The sequence below is a fragment of the Gavia stellata genome, chromosome 2 (genome assembly GCF_030936135.1).
Source record: "Gavia stellata isolate bGavSte3 chromosome 2, bGavSte3.hap2, whole genome shotgun sequence".
NCBI lineage: Eukaryota > Metazoa > Chordata > Aves > Gaviiformes > Gaviidae > Gavia > Gavia stellata.
Window position 1 is genome coordinate 86,392,891 of NC_082595.1, and position 27,661 is coordinate 86,420,551.

The 27,661-nt window shown below is 39.1% G+C and overlaps 1 protein-coding gene across 7 annotated transcripts in view; it reads right to left on the bottom strand.

Annotated features, from left to right (window-relative positions):
• Positions 1–27,661, bottom strand: part of MLIP (muscular LMNA interacting protein) — a 117,836-nt gene that overhangs the window by 62,486 nt on the left and 27,689 nt on the right. For 3 of the 7 annotated variants that reach the window (XM_059832397.1, XM_059832404.1, XM_059832389.1), the window contains exons 2-4: positions 10,167–10,325; positions 7,779–8,147; positions 253–1,881 (exon numbers count right to left, since the gene is read on the bottom strand). In XM_059832397.1, coding sequence (XP_059688380.1) covers positions 253–1,881; positions 7,779–8,147; positions 10,167–10,325 — 2,157 coding nt within the window. Of the gene's footprint in view, positions 1–252; positions 1,882–7,778; positions 8,148–10,166; positions 10,326–24,013; positions 24,036–27,661 lie in introns of those variants that run through there. The other 4 variants (XM_059832432.1, XM_059832423.1, XM_059832417.1 and 1 more) reach the window with 2 other exon arrangements.

Sequence of the window (27,661 nt, forward strand, 5' to 3'; positions counted from 1 at the left end):
TCCTCCCACTCATGTATAAAGTATTTTATTTTTATGTTAAAGAATTCCTACAGCATCTTCCCCCATAACACATTGCTAGCAATTTGATATGGTAGGATTTAGTCTTTGCTATCTCCACTATCAATGCAAAACCAGTTCCTTTTTAAACATTTTTTCCACAGCTCATTTATTTTATTAGCATTGTGCAACACAGACATGATTTTTCCTACAGGGACAAAGAACTATTAGAAAATAAGCATGCACCAAGAGTACCTTGGGTTTGATGTTTTCATGGTCAGGATGCAGGGTAAAAGATTGTGGTGAAGTCAGCTCTCTGGGTCTTGATGGCAGTGTGCCTGGTGACTTGTCTGAGACAGGAGATCTGCACTTTAACACCGGTGAGGTGGCAGATTGCTCAGGTCTTGGAAAGGAGGAATTAGACCTATAATTTGTGTGCACCAGTGAAGAATTACGCTGAAGTGGATGGGAATTAATATTACCAGTTTGTGGAACCGGTGGAGTAGAATGAGGTCGTGAGAGAGACCACTGCTCTGAGACACTTGAAGGGGTAGGAGAGGAGGCACTCGTCTCCTGAACAGACGTTTGGGATGAATCTGATTTAGATCTAGAAGCTGAATGCAAAAGACTTGGGGAAGGAGATGAGTGTTTTTCTAGGGTGGGGGAGAATATGCCACTAAGACTGGTAGAAGAAAGCAAAGGATATGACTGGCAGGTAAAGATGGGTGAGTAAGTGTGTACTCTCCGAGACTTCTGAGGTGCCCGGGACCTGGAGGCAGCATACTGCAGCCCTTCTGGAGGAGGAGAGGTAGGGTGTGCAAGGGAAAAGGGTGCTGGGGCACAAGGACGAGGCAGCGTAGACTGCAAACCTGGAGAGGCAACTGATTTTCTATGGGAGGAGACAGGGGATGACAGAGCAGTTCGGGAGTCTGGAGAAAGCGTTCTGACTGGAAGGTGCTTTTTAGGAGAAAGAGACCTTGCCCTAGGGGTGGAACGAGGCTTGGAGGGTAAAGGCAGATGCTGACCCCATCCTGAAAGCCAATATTCCTCTCTGCTGGGAGAATCTGGCCTTATAGGAGGGCTTGAAACAGCTTTCTTGTGGGTTGGGGGAGTTGTTTCAGACTTTTGATCTATTGCGAGTGTTGAGGAACCAAGGGAGCTAGGAGAAAATGTGCAACAAGAAGCAGGGGAAAGCGGTCTCCGCTGAGAAGAGCCTGATCTCAAAATAGCAGTTAAGAGGGTTAGTCTGGTTGGCAGAGGGGATCTGACTCCCGACTTTGCTAAATTTCCTGTAGATGACATTTTTGTGCAAGGCTCATTCAGACTACATATGGTCGAAGAGGAGCCGTAAAGAGAGGGTGGAGACAAAGGTTTAGGGCTAGGAGATAATGAATGTGTTAGTATATGTACAGGGACAGGAGATAAAGCATTCAATCTTTTGGAAGAACTGGAGGATAAAGGCTGAGCTGAAGATCCTTGAGTTTCAGCTGAACATGGAGGATCAGGGGAAAGACTTGGGCTCTTTGCTGGAACGGAGGATGTGGTAAAGTCTCCCATTTTGCAAATACAGCCAGGGGTATAGAGACTTGGTGTTTGTAGGTTATCATACAATCGAGGAGTAGAGTAACAACAATTTGATGCAGAAGAAGATATTTTAGACATAGAGAGGGGTGAACTATGGGAAGCAGGCTGAAAGTAGAGACATGAATCTTGCTTAGAAAACGTGATTGCTGACTGCCAGTTGTTATGGGAGTCTTCCAGCGAAGAGGCTTGATTCAGGTTAACCATGGCACCACACACTATTTTCTGATTAGTTGGAGAAATTAAGCGGACAGCAGGTGGTTTAGAGGAAAGATGATCAGAGGTGGAAAGAGTAGAAATTAACTGGAGAAAAAAGAAAAACAGAAATGTTAATATAGGTGGAACCTGCGGAACTGTTAAGCACCCCACATTTCAGTCCTGTGGTCTTACATATAGTGTTTCCATTAGTACTGCTCTGTGGGTTAAAAGCACAGGGCTGTCTTAAGCTTGGGGATACAGCCTGTTGGATACAGCTCTCAGGGAAGTGACTGAGTGCAGACAAGTTATGTGTTACTTTATTTTTATGAGACCTCAGTTTTGTTGACATAAATGAGGTTCAAGGCTACTGTATTTTTCATTTTAGGTAAAAACCAAGACAGTTGCGCCCTCAGTGTCCAGAATCATGTGATGTCATTCACGTTGTTCAAATGCAATGGAAAGTGAGAAAATTACAATTTGTCCCATCTCACTTTACCAGTTCAGTGGAAAGTAGCCTTTCTGTAAATGAGATTCAAGTCAAGTCCTCATTTTCTCTTTCAGTAAACAACACCTTCTGCAGCACTGTGATATCAGAACAAGAAATTTTCTCAGAACTACTTAAATCAGACATTCAGTTTGTTTTTCACTTTTCTTGGCATTCACAGAGCAGTGCGTTTGACAGTTTGCAGGCATATGAGAGTCCTTATCCCCTTCTCCACAGTCTTACAATACACTAATAAAACAGTAATGAGCTCTTTCATGAGTGCTTTTTTTCTTAGGTCTATTCTAATTAGGATTTGTCAAAACTAATTAGAGCATACAAGTATATTATCAACCTTTTATACAGTTTTATGCTTCTAAAGAAAGAAATTCTCTCAAAAATCTTCCAAGTTATTATAATGCTGAAATTAAAAACTGAGGTATACACAGTATGAATAAAACATATCCGTATGAAATAGTGAGCTAAGTCAACTGTAAAACCAAAAGGTTATAAATTATCACCTAACTTTTGACTGAGCAATTTGAAAGCAGGGAAATTGACTCTAATCTGTACAAACTTCATATAAATGTAAGAACACTTATTTATCTATTGTCTGATAGCCTGAAAAGATTATGCTATTCTATAAAAGACAATTACAACATCCAGTTTCTACATACACGACTTGCACATGGCTTTGGCTCAGCTTCTGAATTCTATTTTTTAATACAAATATCTTCCCCATAAGAGAGAGGAATTATTATTATTATTATATCATATAGTATTGATACATCACAAAACAAAAACAAGTACAAAACATAATTTCCAAGTGAGTGCACGTTCTGGAAGAAGCTGTGATAGGAGAGCAAGACTTACAGGCTTTAAAAGGCTAAACTATACCTAAAACACTAAACATGGGCTAAATATGCACAGCAGAACCCTATTAGCCTGTATAATTTAAAACAAGTGAGCTCTTGCTGCTAAATGATACCAAACAAATAGCAAGCCTTGTAAACTGAAGATACTTTCTGTATAAGATACCTTCAGAAAAGCCAAGGCATTGCCTTGATTTATAGAAATAAACACCAACTATCAGAATGCCTTTACAACCTCACTAACTTCTCCTTATTTTATGTGTGTGTTAAGGTGTCCTATTTCAAAGTGGAAAGCCAATGGACATATACAGTGCAAATATTAGAATATAAAAATGAATGTCCATGATACTATAATACCATATACTCTACTGGATTAAGAAATTATGACTCTTGTTGGAAAAGCTGCTAATTAAGAACAAGAAAAAATACTGGAAACTGAGAATAATTTACCACTGTTTAAGCATATGAAAAATTGATATTAAATATGTCATGAAACAGAAAATTATTTAACAAGTTAAAAAGCAACATGGTAATACATCTGATAATTTGGAGCAGCCTGCTGAATTTAATAATGAGTTCTGGAAGTTGATCAACTACTAAAACAAAACTGGGGAATTAAATCTCTATATTTCAAAATAGAATAGATAAATTTCCCTTACAAAGACAACAGATTAACAAATATGAAACTCCATAATGAAAGAGCAGGATGTGCAATGACTTCTAATTAGTTAAAACGTAGTAAGAAAGATTTACAAGCAGCTAGGAAAATGTTCATGGTAACAGATGATAAATATGCTCCTCCAAGTATGATAAAGACGTTTTGCCGTGGTCTTCTTCCAGTTTGAACACCAATGAACATTTATGTGCTGAGCTAACTGAGCCATTATTCAAGTCTTCTGAAAACATTTTGCTATTGTATTACAGTGTTAACTACATCTATAGATTATCACCCTCTTATTTACAGGATCAGAGAATCCTATCAAAGTTGGTTGGAAGTGACTTCTGGAGGTCATCTAGTCTAGCCTCCTACTCAAAGCAGGGCTCTCACCAACACCAGCAGGTCAGGTCAGCTGTGGCCGTGTCTCACCAAGTCTCTAAAACCCCTAACAGAGATGGCTTCAGCACCCCCTGGGCAGCCTGTGTCAGTGCTGCACTACCTCCCAGTGAGGAGGCTTCTCCAGATGTCCAGCTGGGACTTCCCATGCTTCAATTTGTGGCCATTGCTGTCTTGCCTGCCACTGCAGAGAAGAGTTTGGCTCCATCATCTCTGTAACTGCCCTTCAAATAGTTGTGGTCTGTTCCTAGATACCTCTTTGACTGCCTCTTGGTCAGAGTCAGCAAAACTGGCTCCCTCAGCCTCAGCTCATGTGTGTCCCGGCCACCTTTATAGCTTTGTGTTGGACCTCCATTCCCTTCTTCATATCTCTCTCGAATTTAGGGGTGAGGGACCACCACACTGAGCATGGTTTTACAGGTGCAGCCTCACCAGTGCCGGCAGATGAGATATAACAACTTCCATCAATCAATGGGATTTGTTTTGCCTTTTTTTTCTGTTCAGTTTCTGTACTGGTTTAAAACACCTCTGTAGTTGTACTGCATTAGTGCAGAGGAAGTGAGTGACAGAAGTACATTTGTGTTCCTTTGGTCTGCGATTCAACTACAAGCCTTTTTCTCTTCTCAGGAGCACCTCAGATACACATTTCTGAAAAGCGTATAGAGAAAATTTAAATAGGTGGCAAGGTTACTTTGGCATGAAGGGATCAAGGAACTTGAAAAAGATCTTGTTGCCTCATAGTATTGAGCCTTCAGCACATTTGAAATGTTAGAGCTGAGCTGGACACAAGGCAAGTGGTCTTTCTGGTGAGATCACATTGTTTTGGAAAGGCACAAAAAATGTGGCTACTTATACCAGCAAAGCCGTGAGAGATGTGCTAGTCAAACAGGGAAAGGGAAAGACTGTGACAAATGGAAAGCCCAAAAGGCAAAAATCATATCTGAGAGAGGATGTGGCTTGATGTAGACTGGTCTTGGAGCCAGTTAATCATGCTTTGATCTCAGTAGAATTTGATTACAGATAGGAAAAAATAAAGTAAATTCCCTACCACAGCCTGCAACCTGAAAGCCAGAAATATGCACTGGAGACTGTGGAAAGCTTGACAGAATCTCTGGAAACAGCATAGTAAATCAGCCTGCAAGCTGAGACCCAATTAATATAGATACCATTCAGAACAGTGGTTTCTCCCAGCAAGGAAGGTGCATTCTTCCTGGCAATGGCAGGAGTTTGTAGGGACTCTTGACTGATCTGTCTGGAAAAGCCACACCAGATGACATGCACTGGACAGAGGAATGTCAAGTGACTTTGACTAGCTAAAAAAGCCTTCTGGCTATTGATCCCCCACAGTGAGTCAAGAAGTTTCTCCAAGCTGAGTTAATGTCCTGGCATTCGGGGAGCAGACACAGCCCCCCTCACCCTAAAGGGTGCACTCCCGAGGGCAGGAGTCAGTCTGCCTCTCTCCCGCATAACTAGACTCTCTTTAATATTTATGTTAAAGCACAATGTATAAACACTAAACTATCACCAAAAAAGTTCCAAATAAGTCCAGAAGACCAGAATAACTGATTTTTTAAAAAACTTTTTTTTCCCCAGACTTTGAATATGGCATAGCATTTTCCAACATCAGTCAGGACCTTTACGCCTCAAAGAACAATAGAAGCTTCCATTTTTTCAATGCTTTTCTTTTATTTTCTTTCATTTAAACAAAGTCAGAAATGAATGAAGCTGTAGGAGCCCTCTGGTTCAATTAGAGTGATCCTCTGTGCCACACAATAGGCCCCAATGCTGGGTCTTGTTCTTCTCATCTCTGACAGGAAACCTATAGTGTAATTATGCTTTTAAATTAACATAATGTTATGTGTAATAACTTTTAAGTGGGACATGATACTGCCATTATAATCCTAGAACTGACAAAGTAGCCTCTATATGGAATCCATTGTACAGAGGAAGTGTACCAACAGATAAATAATGCATCTATTTAATAATTTCATAATTTTCCTTCATTTCTGAACTGATGATACTTATTAGATAGTAAGCCAGAAAGAGTGATGCCCAAGGAAACACTGAAGAAGAATCAGAACATCAGTGAAAAGCAACTTAGTAAAAACCATCTTCTTATGAAGAGATAGAGACAGCTAGAGATATTTAGAAAATGAAGACTGAGGAAGTACATACAGTCTTGAAAAACTGTAACTTAAGAATAATGATGAATATGCATTACCCATACTACATACTGTCTCTCCTCACATTCAGGTGAATAGCTAGTAAAGTTAGGCTTTAATTCCTTGTTCTGTGCAATCTGTATTTTCTGTTACTTTACCAGGTAAATCTCTGTTTGCTTGTCAAGTCATCAAAAGCTTAGGAAAGCTACAGCATATGAATTTTTCCGCACAGTCTTACAAAAAATCCACCCACTTTTTGTAATAGCTTTTAAAGAAACCACCCAAGTAAGCCTGGCAGAATCTGCATACTGAACATTGCTGAAGTAAATTTGTATTTCCCTAGGACAATTATTCTTTTACAAGCTGCTTCCCCTACATAGATTTATCAATGCCTTTACAACTTTCTCAGGTACAATTCTCACTGACTTCACTGGGAGTTTCTCAGAAGAAATGAGTATTTCATGATGCTGTAAATCCCAAACCAGAATGGATTTCTTATTCACAATTTCCTCAATCAAAAATTGACACTGAATTTGATGAAAAATTGAGCAGCACAAGTATTTCAACACAAGATAGGAAGTCCTATTCATTTTCAGCAACAAAGTAGCCATGCTCAACTTTTTTTTTAAAATTATCGATGAAGAATGGCATTTTCAACCGATGGAAACCCTGTGGAGGTCAAAGGAAATGTCTGAATTTATTCCATGTGAGCAGGATGTTGCTATTTTACTAAAGGTAGAGTTTTCCACTGCATATACACCCTTGAAAACTATCAGTGCTCTTTCCAAGATGAGAGATATTAACTTTTCATGCAGTAAATTGGACTGATGCATTTTGAAAATGAAAAATTTCAAAGACCCTTTTTTGAATTCTCCCGTTGGCAATTTAAAATTTCAATAAATTAATAATGTGCCCTATAAAGATCAACATAAAATGGACCTTTCAACTTCATTAGTTTGTTACACCTGTGCAAAGTCAGTGCTAACTAACAATCAGAATAATAGGATTTTGACAGCTTCTTTCTCTAGCATAAAGGGCTGCAGTGGGTGCTGAGGAAAAAAATAGGCCAGGGAAGTCTGATGCTAATAATTCAAATGATCTACAGGCGCCTTTGATTTCAACGACCTTAGCCAATTTAGACTAGCTAGGAATCTAACACTTTCTGATTAACTGGCTGTCATGATCATCTGCTCTTAAAGGAAAGAACAATAGGTCTGTATTACCCGCTCCATATATACACCAGAGCCATAGGGAGAGGCAGTAAGTCAGAAGGGTTGGGACAACTCCTTAGAGTCCAAACATTACAGGAATGGCCAACAAAAATGCTAATTAAAGAATAAATTGGCCAAGCTGCTTTACAAACTGACTCAGCGTCCATGTCCTGAAAGCTTTAGAAAGCAAAGTTTAGCACTAGAGTTTAAAGACCAGGTTACCTGATGTTTTTGCAGATCAGCAGTGCTGTGGGGAAGTGCAGCACCTGGAACATGCCCATCACCAGGAGGTTTCTCTGCCCCAGTGCCAGGGGAAATGTGGGATGTGGCCAGCAGCTGAGCACTGATGGGACCGTAGCCATTAGAAGGCCGATGAACATTGTTCGAGGCAGCGGCTGCTTCATCTTCATCACCAGAGTCCGTAATCAGGATAAATTCAGCCTTGAACAGGTCATTCTCCTGCATGTCTCCTTTGCTTGAGTTACACCCCTGGGACTGGAAAGCCGTTTGGGTGCTGTCTGTAGAGACAACAGACACACAGTCTTGTCTGGCCCCACTCTTTAAAGCCAGCTCACCAGAAACTGTGTTAGCCTGCAAAAGATACAAGGAGAAAGATCCCAATTAGCTGCATTTTATTTGTGTTCCCCAAAACGCAAAGTAATTTTTGTTTGCAACGGTCGCTGGCACTGCACTACCAGAAGTGCAGAGGGCGAATGAAGAATTTGGTCACGAGCGCCCAGAAGAAACCAGCTCCCCAGGGAGCCCCCCACTTCCAGCCCCCCAGCCGATGCTGCGGGGTCTGCCTTCCTGGTGACTCGCAGAGCGACAGGGGACTCTGAGCACAATGACGGCCCTAGCCCGGGGCTGGCGCGGGAACCAAAGAGGAGGGTGCAGTCAAGCCGAATGAGCTGTCAGACCAGACTATGCCAGACATGATGGGAAGGCATCCCGACCACGGGATCCACAGGAGCGGACAATGGTCCTCAGAGGAGTCTGACAGACAAATCTAGGACAAAACCTATACATATTAATGAAGAAACAAAGGCCTTTAAGCTAGGGTGTTCTCTGAAGAGAGCAGACAAAGAATCTGAGGTCAGAGATCTTTAATGTGTGTTCGAGCTTCTCAACACAGACCACAATTGTTCTTCGTATTTTCTACAGTTCCACTTCCAGCATGTAACTTCTCAAGCACGCTTTGGATGAGAGCAGGAGTAGTGCAATCTGGGTATATATGACACGCACATCACTAAATCAGTCAATATTGAAAGTGCTATGGTGAATCGTATTTCTCTTGAAGGAGGAATGAGGTAAAAGAATAGAAATATTGTGTACTGCAAAAGAAAGCCTGTAGATGGGGCTCATATTTGAATCCTGATTGAGAAATACAGTAATGACAATTTCCACTGGCAGCTCCAGTTCTTGGAGCTCCGTTCTTTAAAAAAATATTGGACCATAAAGGGGATACCACCAGTATGACTTTGGAGGTGTTATTTTCATTATCTGATGTTGGTTGGTTGGGGTTTTTTAAATATTGTTCAGGTTCTAGACATTTTAGAAAAGGGAGTAATCAGTGCTATGAAGGCCTCAGTACTGCATTACCTGCCAGGAAAGTTTTCTCTGCCTACAGAGAAACACAGGGAGACAGAGGTCAGGAATACCTGATTCTGCCTTACCCACGGCACTACTTACAGCAAAACCAATACTGAGGGGCTGGAAATGTAACTCATGAATTAAACATCCTGAGGATAATATTCCAGTGCATGTCTCTTCAAACATGTCCATTCTCTGCCCAGACCAAGGTCTTTTTTAGTCAGATGGGCCACTGAAAATGCTGGAGCACGTTCAGGTCTGAGGACTGTGAACTCCTGTGAAAAGTTTATTAGCACCAAAAACTGCAGCCCCAACAATGTCCCAGGGAAGGAGCTGTTACACAAAAGCAGAATCACCACAAGCATCAACATTAATCTGAGGGTTCCAGTTTTCTCTCAAGCAGCATGGAATAAAATAAGAGGCTCTTAAGTGTTGTGCGGCAGGAAAGGAATAATGAACAGTATGGGCCAGCTAAAGGCAGGAGAACTGGGAATGTTGTGCTGCTGGCTTCACCATCATGGGAAATCGTGGGAACAAGCTTTCAAGAACAAAAAAACAAGCTTTCACTGTGATGCGTTACTACACAGCTATGAAAGGGATTGGCACCTTTGCTGGAAGCCACAGCACTGGCATTTGCTGAAACCAGGATCCAGTGACCAACTCTTGGTTGATTCCTATGTGATAACACTCCTCACACACTACTCTTGCTCCCATGAAGATCAGGAAGGAATCCCCCCTCGTTTGCCAAGAATATAGCCCTTGCATGACTGCCAGAGGACAGCACTGAGATGGGCAAGGGTTTCCTTCCAATAAAAACTCTGCCAAAGGCAAAACAGGCTGTTGAGCAGGTATCAGCCTTCCTTTGTGCAATGATTCTGCATCCCTGGTAGGCTTGGTGATTAAACCAAAGCACAAGCCATGAAACAGTTCAAGAGAAAGAGCATCAGTTCAGTGATGCTCAGGACAAAATTTTCTGTATCTTTTGAAAGAGTGGAAAAATTAGCGCAAACAAATATCTACCTTATTTATAATTTCTTGATTGCTCAGATCCTTTGGCTCATCTGGAATTGTCACAAGGAATTTAGAGACATCTACAACTTCAAAACGAGTTGGAAGCCTTCCAATGGATGGTACGAATGTGAAGGTCAATGGTTTGGTTCCAGATTCTTGAGTTGTGACCTACAAAACATACAATTAGTTCAACTTGTTTGTCCAAATAAAGATTACTTTTGTCAGAGTTGAAATAACATTAATTACTTCATCTACATGACTTAAAAGTCTATTATTGACTATACTCGTCATTGGTTTTTTCAACAGGTCATTGTATATTAAGGTCGTCTTTAACAGACAGAATACTGCCTTGATTATACCCATCATCATCCTATATATTGTAATGGCGTGGCACAGCAGACAGGAGAAAATATGTTTGACAATTTGTTATTCTTTCCATTTTCCATACCAGAAACAGAAAACCATATTCAATTCATTTCAAGGCTGCATTTATCTTTGTTTAACTCCACTTTAGTAGAACAACAATGTAATTATACTGCTGTCTCTGGACATAATATAGCTCCTAGAGTATTCGCTTAACAACTTATAACAAATTGGAAGAACCTTTGCTCTGCAAAAGCAAAGCAAAACATGTTTACATTTTCAAATGCAAATGCAGCTAATTCTGAACATCTGGGATGAATTCTGATTCAAGGAAAGGATTTTCTCCCGTTTTCTTTGGACCGTTCAGCCACCTACACCAACTAATTCTGTGTCTGTCTTCTCATTTCTCTCTCCCCAACTTGCATTTTCACTAGGACAATGTACATAGGGCCTGAATGCACTGAAGAGAAGAGAGACTAAGAGAAAGCAATTTCATCTAAATGTTCAATTTTATGACAGTGCTCTCCCATCACTTCCATCTCATTCACAGGAGATACTGGACAGGAAAAAGAAGTCCACACCATGGTAAAACTCTCAGTTGCTTTTCCAGATATCAGGGAGAGGAACTCCAAAGGCCTTGGTAAGGTAAGTAGAGGGAACCACATCCCAAACCACTGAACCTGATATGCTGACTTTCCCACTACTTGTTGGTGTCGAAAATCCTTCTCTTTGATTCAAAACTATGGAATGTATAGATCTTCCCTTGTTTTATCATCTGATTTAAAGCTTATGGCAGTTAATTGTGTTTTCAATGAACTCTAATATGCAGAACCTTGAACTGCATTGAATCACAGAGAAAAACAGGACCATTGCTTTGACTATTTTTTTGGCTCATTTGTTTAAAATGAAACAAATTGGAGAACTATGACTCTCATTACGCTTCTTTGTAGTTTGCATCCATAAATAAGTAGCAATTATGGAACAGAGTGGGATTATGGAATACATTCATATGACTCGGTCTTCTTGTGGCTGGAACATGAGAAATGATAGACACAGATTTCCAGTTTTTAAAAAAATCTAAGCAAATATTAGTTACATCCACTGACAGTTGTCTCCTGGAGGGCTTGAGAAAAACAGAGGCAGGTTATTTATACAAACACTGCCAAATGCTGTTTTCTCTACAATTTAGGAGAACTCTGCTCTCTCAGACACACCCAGAATAGATTTCCATGTGTCCACCTCTAATTCTGAAGGAATAAGGTGTTTTAATGTTTGAAAGTGAAAAATCTGAATAAATGGCAGACATCTCGGTTCTGAAACCACGCCTTTATATTCACAAACACACACAAATAGGTTATGTTACACTGAGGCTCACTACCCAGTTAGAGGTGTGCACTGCAAGAGTGCAGGGGCAAAGTGGTCTCCTACTTTCCCCCCCTCCACTTCACACAAGTGGCCAAGCACCGGAGCACACGATGTACAGCCTGAATCAATAGCAAAAGGGTGGCTGCTAACTGCTCCACCACTCCAGGAGCTCTGGATGTTATTTTGTGTGAGGGAGAAACAACATAGCTCTGTCCTTCTCTCAGCAGCCAAGGTACCCAAGTCTGATCATTGTTCTTCATAAAGCAGTAACATGATTTTAAAATATTAATAGCTGTCAACACTTAGTCCTTGCTCCTGATACAAGTCAGCAGAGTAACATCAGTACTCAAAGACATATTCATTAGCGGGCAGCCACCAGTCCCTACAATGCAGCCGGGGATGCAGCCTCCACCTGAGCACCTGCTGTACCCCAAGGTGCTCTTCAAGAAGCAGGATTACCTGCACACAAGCAGGAGCACCCATCATATTGGCATTAGTGATTTCTGTTCAGGTGACACTGTCCATTACAGCCTTACATAGCACCTGGGTCTCCGCCGAAATCAGCTAAAGATGGCCTTTGCTTTCCTGCAGGTCTGCAGCTGTGCTTTCATCTTCTCTAACTAGGAAATGCAGTTAGTGACTCTGGCTACCTCTGTTGTCTTTACTAATATTTTCCACCTCACCCTCTTGTCATGCTCTTGTTTGACACTTGACATCAGTTGTTTTGTGTCAGTGAGTATTCTTGTGTCAGAGCACAAAATATTCCTTAAAAAAGAAAAAGGAAGAGGGAAAGAAAAAGTGCGCAAATAGCAAGCCCCCACACAAACAGATTAATAGAAAATTCCGATCAAATGTGCTAGCATTGCTAAACTCCCAGTACTTTATCTGCATATTTGTAACGAGGAAATACAAACAAAAAGCCAAGTTATGAGGCTTTAGACCGTGGCATAGTAATGGGCAGATCTTGCCAGCAAGTACTTCTGTACTGTGTCTTACCCTACACCTCCAATTTTATTGTGTTGGTGGAAAAATTAAAGAATACATGAAGAAAGCCTTGCTGCATTTGGCCTAAACACATTGTGGAAATAGCCATCAAAATTGCTTGCAAGCTAAAACTAAGATTGGAAAACACGTATAAAAATGTGCAAGCTAGAATACTTTTTTGGGTGGAAGATGCCATTAAAGCATGGTATTATTTATATTCTCCTACTGTATTTTATTTTTCCTGGAGTTTAGAAAGTATAACCAGCAAATAGAATTACTGCATTTCAGAAGGTTTTCAATTGTCAGATACTCTGTGAGGCAGTGTGGAGGAATGCGCTCCACTTAGGTCACTCATAGTGAGGGGGAAACAGGAACTTCTAGCAGGTAAAAATGGTCATGCGATCTAGGCTGCATCACATAAACCTAGACAACGAGCAAATATCACAAGAGTGGTCAGAAAACCCAAATGTTTCCACTGGGGAAAACAAAAGAGAAAAAACTCTTGTTTAAAAATATCTTTTATGTGGTTGTTTTCATTTTGCAGATTTCAGAAAATAAGTAAAAATACTTTGACATTTTAAAATTTAAATTTTACTTGGACAATGTGAAGCAGAAGGAAACATCACATAATTTTTTTTTTTTTTTTTTTTTAAGGTGGAGAAAGGATTTTTGCACCTTTTTTCATATACTCATCTCATTTACTATATCTCTCTGGCTGATGTATCTATCCTTGAAGAACTGAGCAAAATGAACAGGATGGACTTTCAGCATTTAATTACATCTATTAAAAACCACTCTGACACATAGAGGTAAATAATAGCAAAATAACCTTAAAATTCAAATATATATAAGTATATATGTGAAACTTTCTTGCACATTATCATCTTTTCTCTAGACCCAATAGTAACTGCAGAAGGAATTCAATGCCATACATTCCCTGCTGCTGTAATTCATCTGAATCAACAGAGATACGGTGGCAGATAAATACCATATGCAACATCTATTCAAGTTAATACTAATGAATTCTGGTTTATATTATATAATCAACTTTATGGAAAATGAAATAATTGATTGTTTTAATTGCATCCTTTCGTGTTACTTAGTTCTTTGAAAAATATAAATTATAGAGTTTAATATAAATAAGCTTTGAATATCCATTGGGGGCTATAGGCTGCTGCATAATACATTGCCTAATAGCTTCAAAAGGAGAAACGTATTATACATGACTTCCATGACTTCCTATGTCATTAATTTACAAACAGGTTTGTTGCATATTTAATGCCATCAATTTACAACTGCCCCGGGGATAGTAACTTAAATTATATTAATTATTGTTTTCATTACCACAGCTTCTACAGTCCTTACTTGTAGAGCACATTTTTATTGTCTCGGTTACCTTACGAAGACAAATGAACACTTCTATTTAATCTCTCACACGATCTATATGCATTCAGCATACTGCCTATTTTGTAATTTAAATTGAGGTCCCATTGTCAGTGATTGCTTCCCAGGATTTCCTTCTGGAATACAGATTGCTAAAACGAAATTTAATATGCTGGTTCATATTACCACTTCTTCCACTGATTTGCTAATGTAAGTCATTTTGCTAATAAAACGACACCCTGAGAAAACCTCAGTCTTGATATTTCAAGTACTTCCTTTTGAGGCCGTTTATTTTTGTTTACAGGACAGAAAAGGAAATATACGCATAAATAATAGCAAACTATCAAGCGTGTGCTTCATACCATAGAAACATGTCGACTGACGCACTGTTTTGGTCAGAGCACAAATTCACATGCCCACAATTCCTGTGTGATAAATATAGCTCTAGCACACAGAGCACAGCTAAAGCCACTCGCCAAGCCAGGGAGAGGGGCCGTCTGAAAACACGGCCCGGGTCATGTAACCTCTCCTTAAACTCCTTTTCTGTGTTCAGACTAAAGTCAAACCACAGAAGAGACATTGTCTGCTCCTCCAGACAGAGAACAAGGCTAGTCTACTACTGCTGAAATGATCAGTTAATGAGATGTGGGAATCTTCAGCATATCTTCATATCCTGACTTATTATAGCTATCACAGTAACCTAATACGGATTAGCTGATTATTGTGTAATACAAGCTCTGGCTTATCTAAAACCTTTTACAAACAGCAGCAGATGATCATCTGAACACCAACTTTATATCTGTGAAACTTCAGGGGAAAAGCTAAATCCACTCCAAAAGTCCAGGATGAAATTACAGCCCAGCTGAAGTTTGTGCCAAAATTCCCACCGACAGCTGTGGTCCAGGAACTTCCCCAACCCCTGTGAAGTGCCCATTGTATCACCTGCAGCAAATCACTTTTTCTTCTTTCAATACAGCAGCACACACTAAAACACACACAAATATCTTTTGAAAATTAATGTGTGTAAAGCACTAGAAAGAGCAAATTAATAATAGTATAAAATTGTAATCTATTATTCAAAATGCAAGAGCTCATTCAACTGAAGTGTTTCTTTTCAACAATAATTTTAATTAGCTCTTCAGCCCAGCAGACTTTGTACAACTGTAATTGCTCTTTCATACTGGTCTACAGATACGCAGCTTGCCTGTTACGTTGAATTGATTTAATTAAATGCAGTTGTGACTAAATAGCCATAAAACATTAGACCCTAAGGTGACCTGGGTCTCTAAATCATATTTTATGATCACTGACCCCCTTAAAGCCCTTATTTGCTCCAGTCTCCCAAACCTCCTAGGAAGTAACATCTTCCAAGCTAAAAACACCTCTGTTGTGACATCCCAAGCTGCTCTAGTCCATCACCTATGTACAAACCTCCAGCTACTCAGCTACCAGCAGTCCCTCACCCAGACTGCCTCCAGCTACTCCCTCAGCAGGTAATCACCTTTTCTTTCTGTCTGTCCTGCATTCATCTTACTGTCTGGATCAATCTGAAATGATCCAGAAATATCACTGCTGATTTTGCAAAGGTTTTTTTTTTTGTAGTATGACCAGGCTTGCCATCTGCTTTTGCATAGAAGGCATCAAGGACTGCCAAAAGTAGACCGAAAAAGTTTGAAGGCTAACTGCAAAAGAAAATTAAAAAAAAAAAACCACCACACAACAGTGCTGTCTAGCATGCACACAGACTGCTTATCAAATATGTTAGTGGTCAGAAGACTCCCTGGGAAATGGGAGACTTCAGATCAAGTCCAGTGCCTGCAGATACATAAAAATATCTACACCTAAACTTAGGTCCTTACAAGGTCATAGGACTTACAAGTGCATATGTAGAGTACCCATACTAGTGTATACACAGAGACATTCACACACACTGATATACATAATATATGCTTACGCAATGTCATGATACCTCTGCCCAACAAAAAGGTTGCAGACTGCTTAGTCGCATTAGTATAACAGCAGCGAAGCACAACAGATCCCAGTTTTCCAGTCCTTTTTTGAACGACTCCATCTCAATTATTCAGTGAGAAATTGAAAGTTAACCTGAATTTATTCTTTTTCCTGTAAAAGTTTCTTGCAATTTCAGCCCTGCAAGAGAGTCCCAGAATGCTGCTGTAATCCTCGCAGCAGTCTTGGAGCACAGTCTCATTAATGTGTATGACATAATTCCCCTCATTTTCTTTTCCCAAAAGCTGCACCTCTCAGTAAGCAGGTGTAATTTTCAAATCAAGCACTGGGAATAGAAATAAATGCCTACTTACATCTGTCAGAGCTGAGAGATCAGTCTTGTGGGATGATGCTAGTAAGGAACCTCAATTTTACAGTGGCACGAATCAGCCATTTGCCCTTCAGTTTCTTGAGATGTCTAAGTGGTTGAGGGCCAAAGGGATTTCAGCCAGACCAGCTCCCTCCCAGCAAGAAATGAACAACCATGGCCCTTTATACCATAGTCACCTGGTATTGCAGCACTTATTCTAGAAAAGTTCTTCTTAAACCTGAAGGACCACAGGTTCAGGCTCAAATTCATTCTCACTTCCAGCAAAGAAAACCACCTCTTTCCAGGAGAGGATACAAGACAGTTTCAAACACTGGGAAGTCTCTCCCCACCCAGAGACTTCAGCTATCTCTGGGTGAGTTGAATGTGCCTGTTCCTTCTGCCCCATGTTAATAGCTCCTGTCATCACCTGATGCCCTCAAATACAACCAACCATCTCCACCTGCTCTCACCGAAACACCAAAAAAGCAGAGAGATGCTGTTACTCACGCGCATCCTGTAGGTACCATATGCATATGCTCTCCACTGACAGCTGTCTCCTTATTCGTTTTGACTGTTTCTGGTTGCCTAAAGGTTTCCTTTCCCTCTCATTTCCCTCTTTCATTACTTCTGTCTGTTCTCAGCTAAACAATGTTAAAAGTACATTTAATTTTTTGATGGCTTTTTCAGGTTAGCTTTGAAAAAATAATTTCATTTTTGAAAACTGTAAAAAGTAAGGGTTTTTTGAGTGTTAAAACATTTTGGCTGAGTTTGGCTTAATTGGGAGGTAACTTTTCATTTAAAAATAATTGATCTGACAGGGGAAAGAAAAGGTTGATGTGATTTGCTCTTGGCAGCACAGATTCTATCAAGTTGTCTCCTGTGTTTGGACTCATCCATTATTATTATAAAACTTTGGGGTTTATTTCTTTTAAATCTCTGAAGCATGACATTTTCAATAGATACCTCCTTTCTCAAACTGCTACATCTTGTGTCTGGGCATTTGTTGTGCTAAGGAGCTATATTTTTGGAGCAGGGATCCAAAGGATATAAAGAAACACATAAAGCTGCACAGCTTGAATTTTCAAAGGCTATGCACCTGGCATCCACATATCAATGACAGATAATAGCACATCTTTCATGTTTTAGAGTTATCTCACTAATTGATCATGACATACTCTCAAATATGATTTTTAAGATACAAAAAGCCATCTGGCATCTGGGTTTATCAGTTTTTTGATCAATCAGAAAAAGGTATTTAAAAAGGAAAAAAAAAAAAAAGCTTTCATAGATTACATGAACTGCAAATTAAAACCCCAGCCTTTATTCACTCTTAGATGACCAGGCTGAGGACTTGTAGTTTATCTGCTGTCATTTTATTCTGCTGTCATTCCAGCAGACAGCAGCAAAAGTGTTATAATATCAGTTAGCCCAGATCCCTCAGCTCCCTTCCATAAGGAAGAGAACAGAGTTCTCATTGATGGTCCATTAGGGACACACAGAGTATTTTGGAAATATCAGATGCTAAATTTTCAGCTTTTTAACCAACCACAGGAGGAGGCAGTTGGTATTTTAATCATTAAGAAATGGATTATTTCATCCTATATAATCAGCAACAGGTTTCCCATCAGAATCCACACCACCCTTTACAGTCATCTGTGCAAGGGATTTAACAAATAATCAATATGAGTCCATCTACAAGGATTCTTACCTGTCCTCTGCTAATACAACTCAGTGGGCTGATAATTCAGCTGCCTTTTTCCCCAGGCTGCCATCTGTAGTATGTAGAGCACAGTTGGGAGATGATAAATAAAAAATGAACTTAAAAAAGCAGTGAAGAAATGTGTGTGATACAACTGAAGAAGAGGTCATATCTTCCCCTTCTCAGTAAGGATTTTCAGAGGTCCTTTTAATGAGCTACTTTCTGAGTAGGTCTGTGTGGGCCCAGAAGAATGCTGGCTACAAAGAGTAATTATTCTGGCACTCAGCTACCAACAAACAAAAAGGTAAAGCTGAATGGCTGTTGGCTTCTTCTGCATGTTCACAAGAGGACAGGATGATAAACTTTCTTCTCTGTGCTAATCTTTAAAAAGCAGCTGACTTTAAACATTTAACTTGAGCTTTCCCAGATGTCAAGGAAACTGCATGTTTAGCAGTGCCAGGGTCATTTTCATACGAACTTATTTGGAAGAATAGCTACACTTGTTCCACTTAAGTAATTTTGTTTTTATTTTTTCCAACAAAAGCTTTTGTGTGAAGAATTGTCATCTTACAAACTTGACTTTGTCTCACCAAAAAAAAACATTTTGAGTTTTGCACTCTGGCATAATCATTCAGCTAAATACAGTCATGTACCATTCCTCAGATATTTTAGAGTGTAGGAGAAAGAATTGGAGTAGATTTTCCACAGCAGACTGTACATTTTGTACCAATAACAGGCATAATTTCTTTAGCCAACAAATCTGGGCAGCCTGCAGACTGAAATCTATGCTTTGCCTCAGGCTTCCTGTGCAGCCCTGAGTAAGTGCCTATAACCTTGTCTATACTAAAATATTCTGACAGTCCATGGGTAACGGCAACTTCTTCGCCATATATTCCCAGACATCCTACATCCACATAACATTATTTGACTAGTTTTGGTGAAGGTAACATGCATAGTTAGCATGTTCCAGCCTTAACTTCGGACAACTCTCACCTCTCTTGTGTCTGTACCTAGGGCATCTGTTGAAGCTCCCATTTGAGTCCAGCCAAGCAGCTCTTCGTAACTAGGACCTTACCATTCAGATGGCCATTTTTACCTAAGCCAAGTTCTGGTTTTGCCTTGCAAGTCATATTCCTGCCAGAACAGAGATATAAATTATGTTGTTTATTTTCAAAATCAGGTTTTCCTTCTTTCTAGCCTTATGCTCTTGCTCTTATATTTCAGTGTCAACACATCTACAGACCAGTGATTCTTTCCTTTCTATTTTTATGTTGTCCTTACTAATCTCTTATCACCTAGGTTTCTCTTGGTCACTCTCCTCTCCATTTCCAGTTTGCAATCTACCTTTAAGTTATGGTAGAGTTTACAACATCCAAAGCAGACTTCTAGAAAAGTGAGAAAACACAGTGTATTTAGGTTTGGCTTCATGACCAAGTGTGCTACTAATTTCAGGCTTTTAAAGAAGAGTCTTCCAAATTTAAGCAAAACCCTCTCAACGTTATAAAGAATACTTTAGACTTTCAGCTGAAAATGTGTAAATAACACTATCTCTATAGATACTATGAACTAACCAAAAGGATCACAGTATTATAAAAGCGCAGATGACTTAATTTTAATGAACAAAAATCTGCACATTGTCAACTACTCCCTACAAGATTTTCTTCAGAAGTTCCCAATATAAGAATACAGGTGACAATGCAATGGAAAACACTTTTGCGTGTAGCAACAAAGAATGTAGATTCAATACTTGATTCCTACATATTTGTACTTTCATGTTGCATCTTCATTCTAAGCAACTGGACGAAGGCATGGATGTAATAATCATAGCTTTAGAATAAAGAAGCAATTTCTTTAAGTTTATTGGTTAGTTTATTGCCAGAACTACAATTTCAGAGATTTTATAAACATTTCTATCACCTTAAAATATTTCAATGCCCATATTTTCTATAATAACCCAAAATAAACTCACTACAATCAAGGCTGACCCTGACAGTAATTCCAGTATATTCCATATAGATCCTTAAGCTACCTTCATCACCAGAGACAACTGGTTACCCTCAACCTGTGCATTAAGTGACATAACTAACACATGCCACATGGAATGTGCTCTTTCTCTCCTTCTGTCCAGCGGTCTAGCATTTTGATTATGTTAAGAGTGTTAAGTCAAGGTTATCTTGTGCTATGTTTTTTATTAGCTAAAGATGCATACCCTCTGCTTCAAGCCATAAGTTTTAGATTCCAAAATTCTGTAGCCTTTCAAAGGGACCTTTGCGCCTTTTGCCTTAGTGGCAGATGACTCTGCAGTCTCCTAAAAGCAGAGCTGCCAGATTCAGGGAGAAAGTTGCTTACTTACTGCAATGTTCTAAAATGTCTGGATTGAGGAGAGTCCTGCAAGACTTCAGAAGAAATGCTGGGTTTTTTTATCACTTCGAACCATTCTTTCCTGAGAGTTACTTGAAATAAGTCAAATTTTACCTGGGAACTGAGTGAAAATGGATGTGATTTCTGAACTCGGTCTTAGCTTTGAAAAGGGAAGAAAAATATCTTGGTTGTCAATTAAACATTATTTCTGCCATTACTAGTAATAGAGCAGTACCATTTATCATCATGCTCCCAATTATAATGATGCACATTATTTCAAAAAGAGACTCAACTCTGAGTTAGAGTCAACTTAAAAACTGGAAAATAATATTATATATGCACAATTTGCTACCAACAGAGATTGCTTTTTATTTTTCATCCATCTCCTGGAAAATGTGTTTCAGGTGGCAATGAAGATTGCAGTTCAAATTATATAAATTAGGAGTTTAATATAAAAGTTAAAAAACTTAAAGTGTTTCAGTTATCAGTCTGTTGTTTTGAGATGTTAGTCAAAGTTTTAATTTCCAAGAGTGGGGATCATTAAACCAGACATCAAATAGATATCCTTCATTTAAATTCAACAGGAAAAACCCTATAACTCAGGTATTACTTTTTCACCCAATGGTTTGACAAGTTAGAAGATTTACAGATAATAAACAGATTTTGAATTAATGAAATTCCTTCTTATGTTTCAGCAAATAACTCTTGCTAGGATTCTTTATCCCAGAGATTACACAAGTCCTGTGAAGAATATTAAGAAATGACAAGCATTTTTAATAAAGCTCTCACAAGGCATCATGCAATCTGAAAGCGTAATAATCAATTTCTTCTGAACAGCTTCACAGGTTTACATAACACAGAAGTATATCTAGTCTCAAACTAAAAAAAAAAAAAAAAAAAAAAAACAACCAAAACCAACAACCCTAAAACTGTAAGTCATGCATTAACGACATCTTAACAGCAATGTATTGGCAAATCCATGTAATTGTATTTATGCATGCCTTGTACTAAAGCTTTGGGTTATTTAAAAGTTGTCTTAACTTAGTTTTTAAGAAAAGGGCATAGCTGTGCTATTTCTGTCAAATTCTGTCTTTTTCATGGTGTTAGATTTTATATTCCTACTGACTATGGCTGTTTCTTCAGGAACAAAAAAAAGTGATTAGGAGGTCAGTCTTGCCAACATTATCCAGCTGAGGTTTTGATTACAGCAGAGACTACAGGTCAACGGGAGAGCTCAGGCACTCAAGAAAAGGACAAGGCAGATGTGCCCACAGGATCAGTCCTCTTCTCTGAAATGCTTATTCTCTGACTTTTAAAGGAAGTGTAATAAACGACATGCATTTTACAAAAAAAGTAGTTACCTCACGCGGTACATGTCTTACAGCTCCAGTCTCTGATTTTGCATCTGCCCTGCCTATTAGGTCTTCTTTGTTAACTAGCCAGAAATTGGCACAGAGAAAAGAGTTTGAAAGTTAAGGAAATGAAACAAGTTATTTTTGGAAGTGACTCAAAAGCCCTCTTGTACCAAGTACTTATTTTTGCTCTGCTTCCCAGAAAAGATCCTTGTAGGAAATTACCAAATACGCTAGTAGCTGGTAAAATTTCATTCATTTAAAAGGTTGCCTTTAATTTCAGTACAAGAAGTCAAACGCTGTGTTTGTTGCATGTGGTATCGCCTCGAGTGACTCTATATTGCCATTATACATCGGAAATCTCATCTGCTTTGCAGTTCTGAAGTGGACCAGGAATTTTTCATTTAAGTATTTTCTTCCACATAAAAATTCAGTTTGCTTGAACAAAATCTTTTTTTGCTTTTACTCACTTTTCATCTGGAAGGTTCCTTGAATCCAGGATGGACTGACTAGTGGAAACACCAGGACAGAGAGACAGAACTGCTTTTGAATATGCCTCTCTTTGAAGGACAAGATGGAAACTTACCCCAAGTTTCCCACAGTGCTGATCAATGCCCCAGCTACCAGGCTATTTTCAGATGTCTCTTTCTCACATGTGTTTTTCAGTATAAGCTTTGAAAGATGGCTTCCTCCATTAGCATCAGAAAACAAATTGCCAAAGGTTGAAACTTTCCTTCAGATAAAGCTTTTTCCTAGCCAGAAATGTCAAATCCAGTCATTGAATGTTGTAATGGTGATATGACCTCCTGGGGTTGGGGAAGCAATCAGCACAAAAATCCTGAAGCTAAGGCCTTGGGTGAAGGATTTTAGGAGTGAACAAGGAGCTTTAGGCAACTTTGAGAAGACACCTTTTGTTCCACAGCACTCGCTGGCACCTGCCTTTCGCCAGCGAGCGGCAGAGACCCACTGCAGCACCTGAAGTTCAGAAACAAGCCAGAAGACTGCAGGTGAAGAGTCTGGACTGCAGGGTTGTCATCAGCATTTATTCTTCCTCCAAAACAATGCATTTGAGGAACTCACATGGTGACAGATAGATTTGAAGTAATTGGCGGGCATTTTTGTTTGGCTTCTTACTAACGATAAATAAACACAAAATTTAAGGCTGCACTGGCCCATAGCTGTTCTTGCAGAATTCAACAACAAAAAAGGCTTATACAGAGGATTTCCACTACAAAAACAAAATCAGGTCTGCTGTAGAGCTCCTCGTCTGCTACATAGGACACAAACTATTTCTTATTCATTGCATTTCCCTGCTGGTTTACTAGAACCCCAAACATTCATTAGAGCATTCAGGGTTAAGAGGCTTTTGGCATGTTTTCTGCAGAAAGTGTGTGTCTGTGTGTGTGTTTGTAAAATGAAAGACAGGACAATACTACGTGGGTGGAGGTGAAGTGTCAAGAATTTGGGATTTGCTTTTGCAAATAGCTATGGCAGCAGACTATATACTTGTTCTATTCAAATAAATTAGGTCTTGCTCACATGAAACTCTAGCGTTTTTAATGATTACCTGGGAAAAATTTAGATTTTGAGCCAGTTTTTATGACTTTTTTGAGATCACATAAAAACAAAAATAAAAATAAAAACAAAAATAAAAATAAAAACAAAAATAAAAAGTGCTGTTATATATTTGCACCTGTCTACTTAAAATCATACTTCATTCTATGAAGACTAATTAAAGGCACAGTCCCACAAGAATTATGCTGTATCACATCAAAAGATCAAATTTTAAATGATCAGCTTGTTTCAGTCTTCATGATTACCTAAGTGGCACACTTCAAAAGTTGCTTTTCTCATCCAAACTCAGCTTATCTCTCTTAGAGCATGTGCACATGATTGTGAGTCTATTTTAGAAGGTTATTATCTGTCAGTGGAGGTACAGATAACGAACCACCCATCTATGGGCTGTTGAACATCTGCAACTGCAAAATAAAAACATGACCATGAAGAAAATGGGTTTATTTAAATAGCCTACCATTACTTCTTCCCTGGGCAGCATGAGGATGTGTCTCCGCTAACAAGGGATAACTCGTTTGAAAGAGTTACTTGAGCACTTGCAATCATGTGACCTCTCATATCTGGTAAAATAAGCCTGAAACATCACAAAAAACTCTTTTGCAGGATTTCTTAGTCAGAAGCATTGAATTCTGCATCACTTCTACTATATTTAGGGGCTTTTGCTGTTTGTTACCACTTTAAAACAACTAGTATATAAATGCATACTTAGAAACTATATTGTGGGTAAGAATTTTTATACGCTGTATCCCCCATAGCAACTGATTGGCAAGATAAACCCTCTGATAAGGCTTCATGTTTCTTCTCTATTCAGACTGAGTTCACACTTCCGCAGCACCTGCACAATGTCTACTAATGAAGTTATCAAGCACACACCTTCTGGGAGCCTAATGAGTGCTGGCTCAATGCACAGATTTTTTTTTTTTTCATTATAAAATAACAGTATGATTATTGAAAAATGAAATCTAAAATAAAATAAAATAAAGGCACAATATTTTTCAGGAATATGCAAAGAATGCAGTTTAGTTATGTAGCAGCAAAAGAGGGTGCACAAAAAAAGCCACCAAATGTTAGTTTGCTGTTAGTTCTTGCCATCAAATGTAAAAGATTTTCAAACACTCAACTAAATGCTGTTCAGAATGAAGAATATTTTAAGAACCATTAAAATGTTCTTAAAATGTTCTGAGGAAAATTGAATCATTCAAGAAAAAAAAAGCCTATAATAAGAACATTTAGAAACAAAAAATGTTAAAATACCAACAAAAAACTAATTTAATATGAAGTAGCACAGATGGATTAATTTAAAAATACATAGAAATTCTACAAAAACATCCATGTAAATAATTAATATTTAGGGCAATGCAGAAGCAGCTAAAGGCTACCTGATGATCAGGACATGGGAATGAAAAGGACAATTTAGGTCCCCCGCTCTGGCCCAGTGAATATTCAATTAGTTAAACAACACGAAAGACTTTCATTAGGAGAAACTCACTCAAATACTCAGTGCCTAATGATAAGGTATTGTAATTCTCCTGCAAATGAGAGATCTGAAGTCAGTTCATAATGCTTGCCCCTTTCTCACACTTTTCTTTAGGTGTCAGCTATCAGCCACAGCCTGAGACAGGACACTGGACAAGGCAGGACTCCGGTTGCTCCAGCACGGCAGTTTTTATAGTCTCATTCTCGTAAGAAACTGATATCTAGTTCAGAGGCCTAAATTTGGAAGGAGTCACAGCTGAGAATGCTGAACAAGACAAGCTGCTTCCCTGTGGCCCAACGTCAGATGCTTACCGCTTTTAAGGGCCAGGGTTTAGGCTCTTTTTTACAGCTGGCTTTTCGTGGTGGCTCCCTGAGGCAGCTCCCTATCGTGACTTTGGGGTGATAACTTTCTTGGATGATTACTGCAGATAGATCCGAGTGGCTCAGGAGACCTGAGCCAGTCCAGGTCAGCAGCCGTGCAAAGCTCAAGCTAATTATGTAACACACCACTTAATTTCCTAAGTACAGCACAGCTCTGTGTTAACCTCCACACCGAAGTGGCTCCCATCCATACGGTGCGAAGCATGGTGGGAGGCACCTGCACCCTTTCCTCCAAACATGGCCCCACAAGCTGTAGAGGGAGCACACATGCAGCGCTGCCTGGGGATTGCAAGAGACCCCAAAGCACCCGAAGATTAATGGTGCAAAGGCAACGCTGGACTAAAAGCCATCGCGGTTCCACCCCAAATGACTCACAGGTCCCAGCAAGCACCTCTCCATTCTCAAGAAAGAACTTTTCTGTTCAAATTTCTTGTGCTCTTGGACTGTTTATGCTTTAGAGAAAACCCCATGCTTACTTCATCCTTCCACAGTACCGATGTGGTGAAAATAAAATAAAAATCTATGGCCAAATGAATTCCAGTGAGTTCTAGAGTGGTAAGTCATCATGGACTTGTGCAAGTTAAACCCTCCGAGCTCCGATTCCCACCATCCGTTCAGAGTCCGTGCCAGTTATATTCCTCTGAAATTCCTGGACTTTGGAGGGTCATGCAGTCTGCAGTGCGTTTTTTCCAGAACATCCCTGTTAAATCAGCCTACTCTTTTGATACTGGTCATTCACGTTCAGAAGTTAGCATCCTCTAATTAATTTCAAATTGCAATTAGCACATTTTAAAGATACATCAGTCATTACATAAGTAATACCACAATTCCATTTTCAACAGAAAATGTATGGTTTTCCAAACATTTAATTTTGATGGAAATATCCAAAATGGGTTTTGTACTCTTTGAAAGAGGAAAAAGCCTTGAATGACATTGAATCTCTTCACAACCTCTTGAATTGCTGGCAATGAAATTAATTGTATGACAGTCTCTCATAAGGAAATGTTACCTATAAGTGTTTCATATCCAAACCAATAAATGTTACATATATAGTTAAAAAAAAAAAAAGGCACAAAAATAAATAACAGATTATTGCCTTCTGAAGGAGATGTTAAGGGCAATGCTAACAAGTGATCTGAAGCAATATATAATAATCATACTCCTGTCAAGGAATATGTCATGAAGAAGTCTATGTGATATGTATGTTAATACATGACAAATTTATTATAACATCAAATCAGAGTCCTAGGTCGATGTTTTGAGTAGTTGATGATAAAAGTGACACTGGTAATAACAGTATCACTTATCAAGATGTGTTAATGTCAGCTTGTGTCTGTCATAGTCAACAGCTAAAATGTATAGTGATAATGCACTACATATGCTACCCACCTCTCTCTGCCAACGTCAACCTAACTTATGTCAAGTCTTTCTAGAAAACACTAATCAACATGCTCTGCTACAGAAAGCTGAGATACCGAGGCTATCTAACTCAAGAAACTGATGAATAAAAAAATAATAAACCTTCAAGAATTAAAAGCAAACTAAGATTCCTCCAAATGTAGTTATTATGAAAGACTGACAAAGGTTGCAGTTGGATATTCAAATCATTTCTATATAAGGAAAGTACTTCAGCTTCGTAGTACCACATATGGCACCTATTAATATAACGGCAGTATAATAGAAATATTTGATTATCTACACAAGACCTTGAAATCATTTTACAGATTTACTCCCAATGAAAATTTTATAAGAGTTAAAGAACCCCAGCAGAAGTATGCAAGAGACATGTTGCGTTTTTCATTGTCAATAAAGGAGACAAAAAAACCCTTTTGTACCATCATTCTAGCCTAACTACTGTTTTCCAGTTGTGACAGCGTTCATAAAATAAAAATAAAAATGCCCCTTAAAAAACCTGCTATGAGTGACAGCATCTTTTCTGTGCCCAAATATCACCTTCAGGAAAAACTAGTCCCTAAATCTCTAAAAACTTGGAAGTAGTCCTTGGTAGCTCATCTCTACTTAAACAAGGTCCAGTGAACATTGCCTACAGTGGTGGTAGCAGATGCTCACATGACGGTCACTAACCGGCATGTTTGTGTGTCACTCAGACAGAAGGGTGCCGACATAGCGATGTATCTGCCCAAATCAGTGAACGACTTCTGAGATGGGGAGAGGTGGGATGGAAATGCTGGGACCAGAGGTGCCAATGAGATTTTTTCTATTGCTTTCAGTGAAAAAAGAACATGTC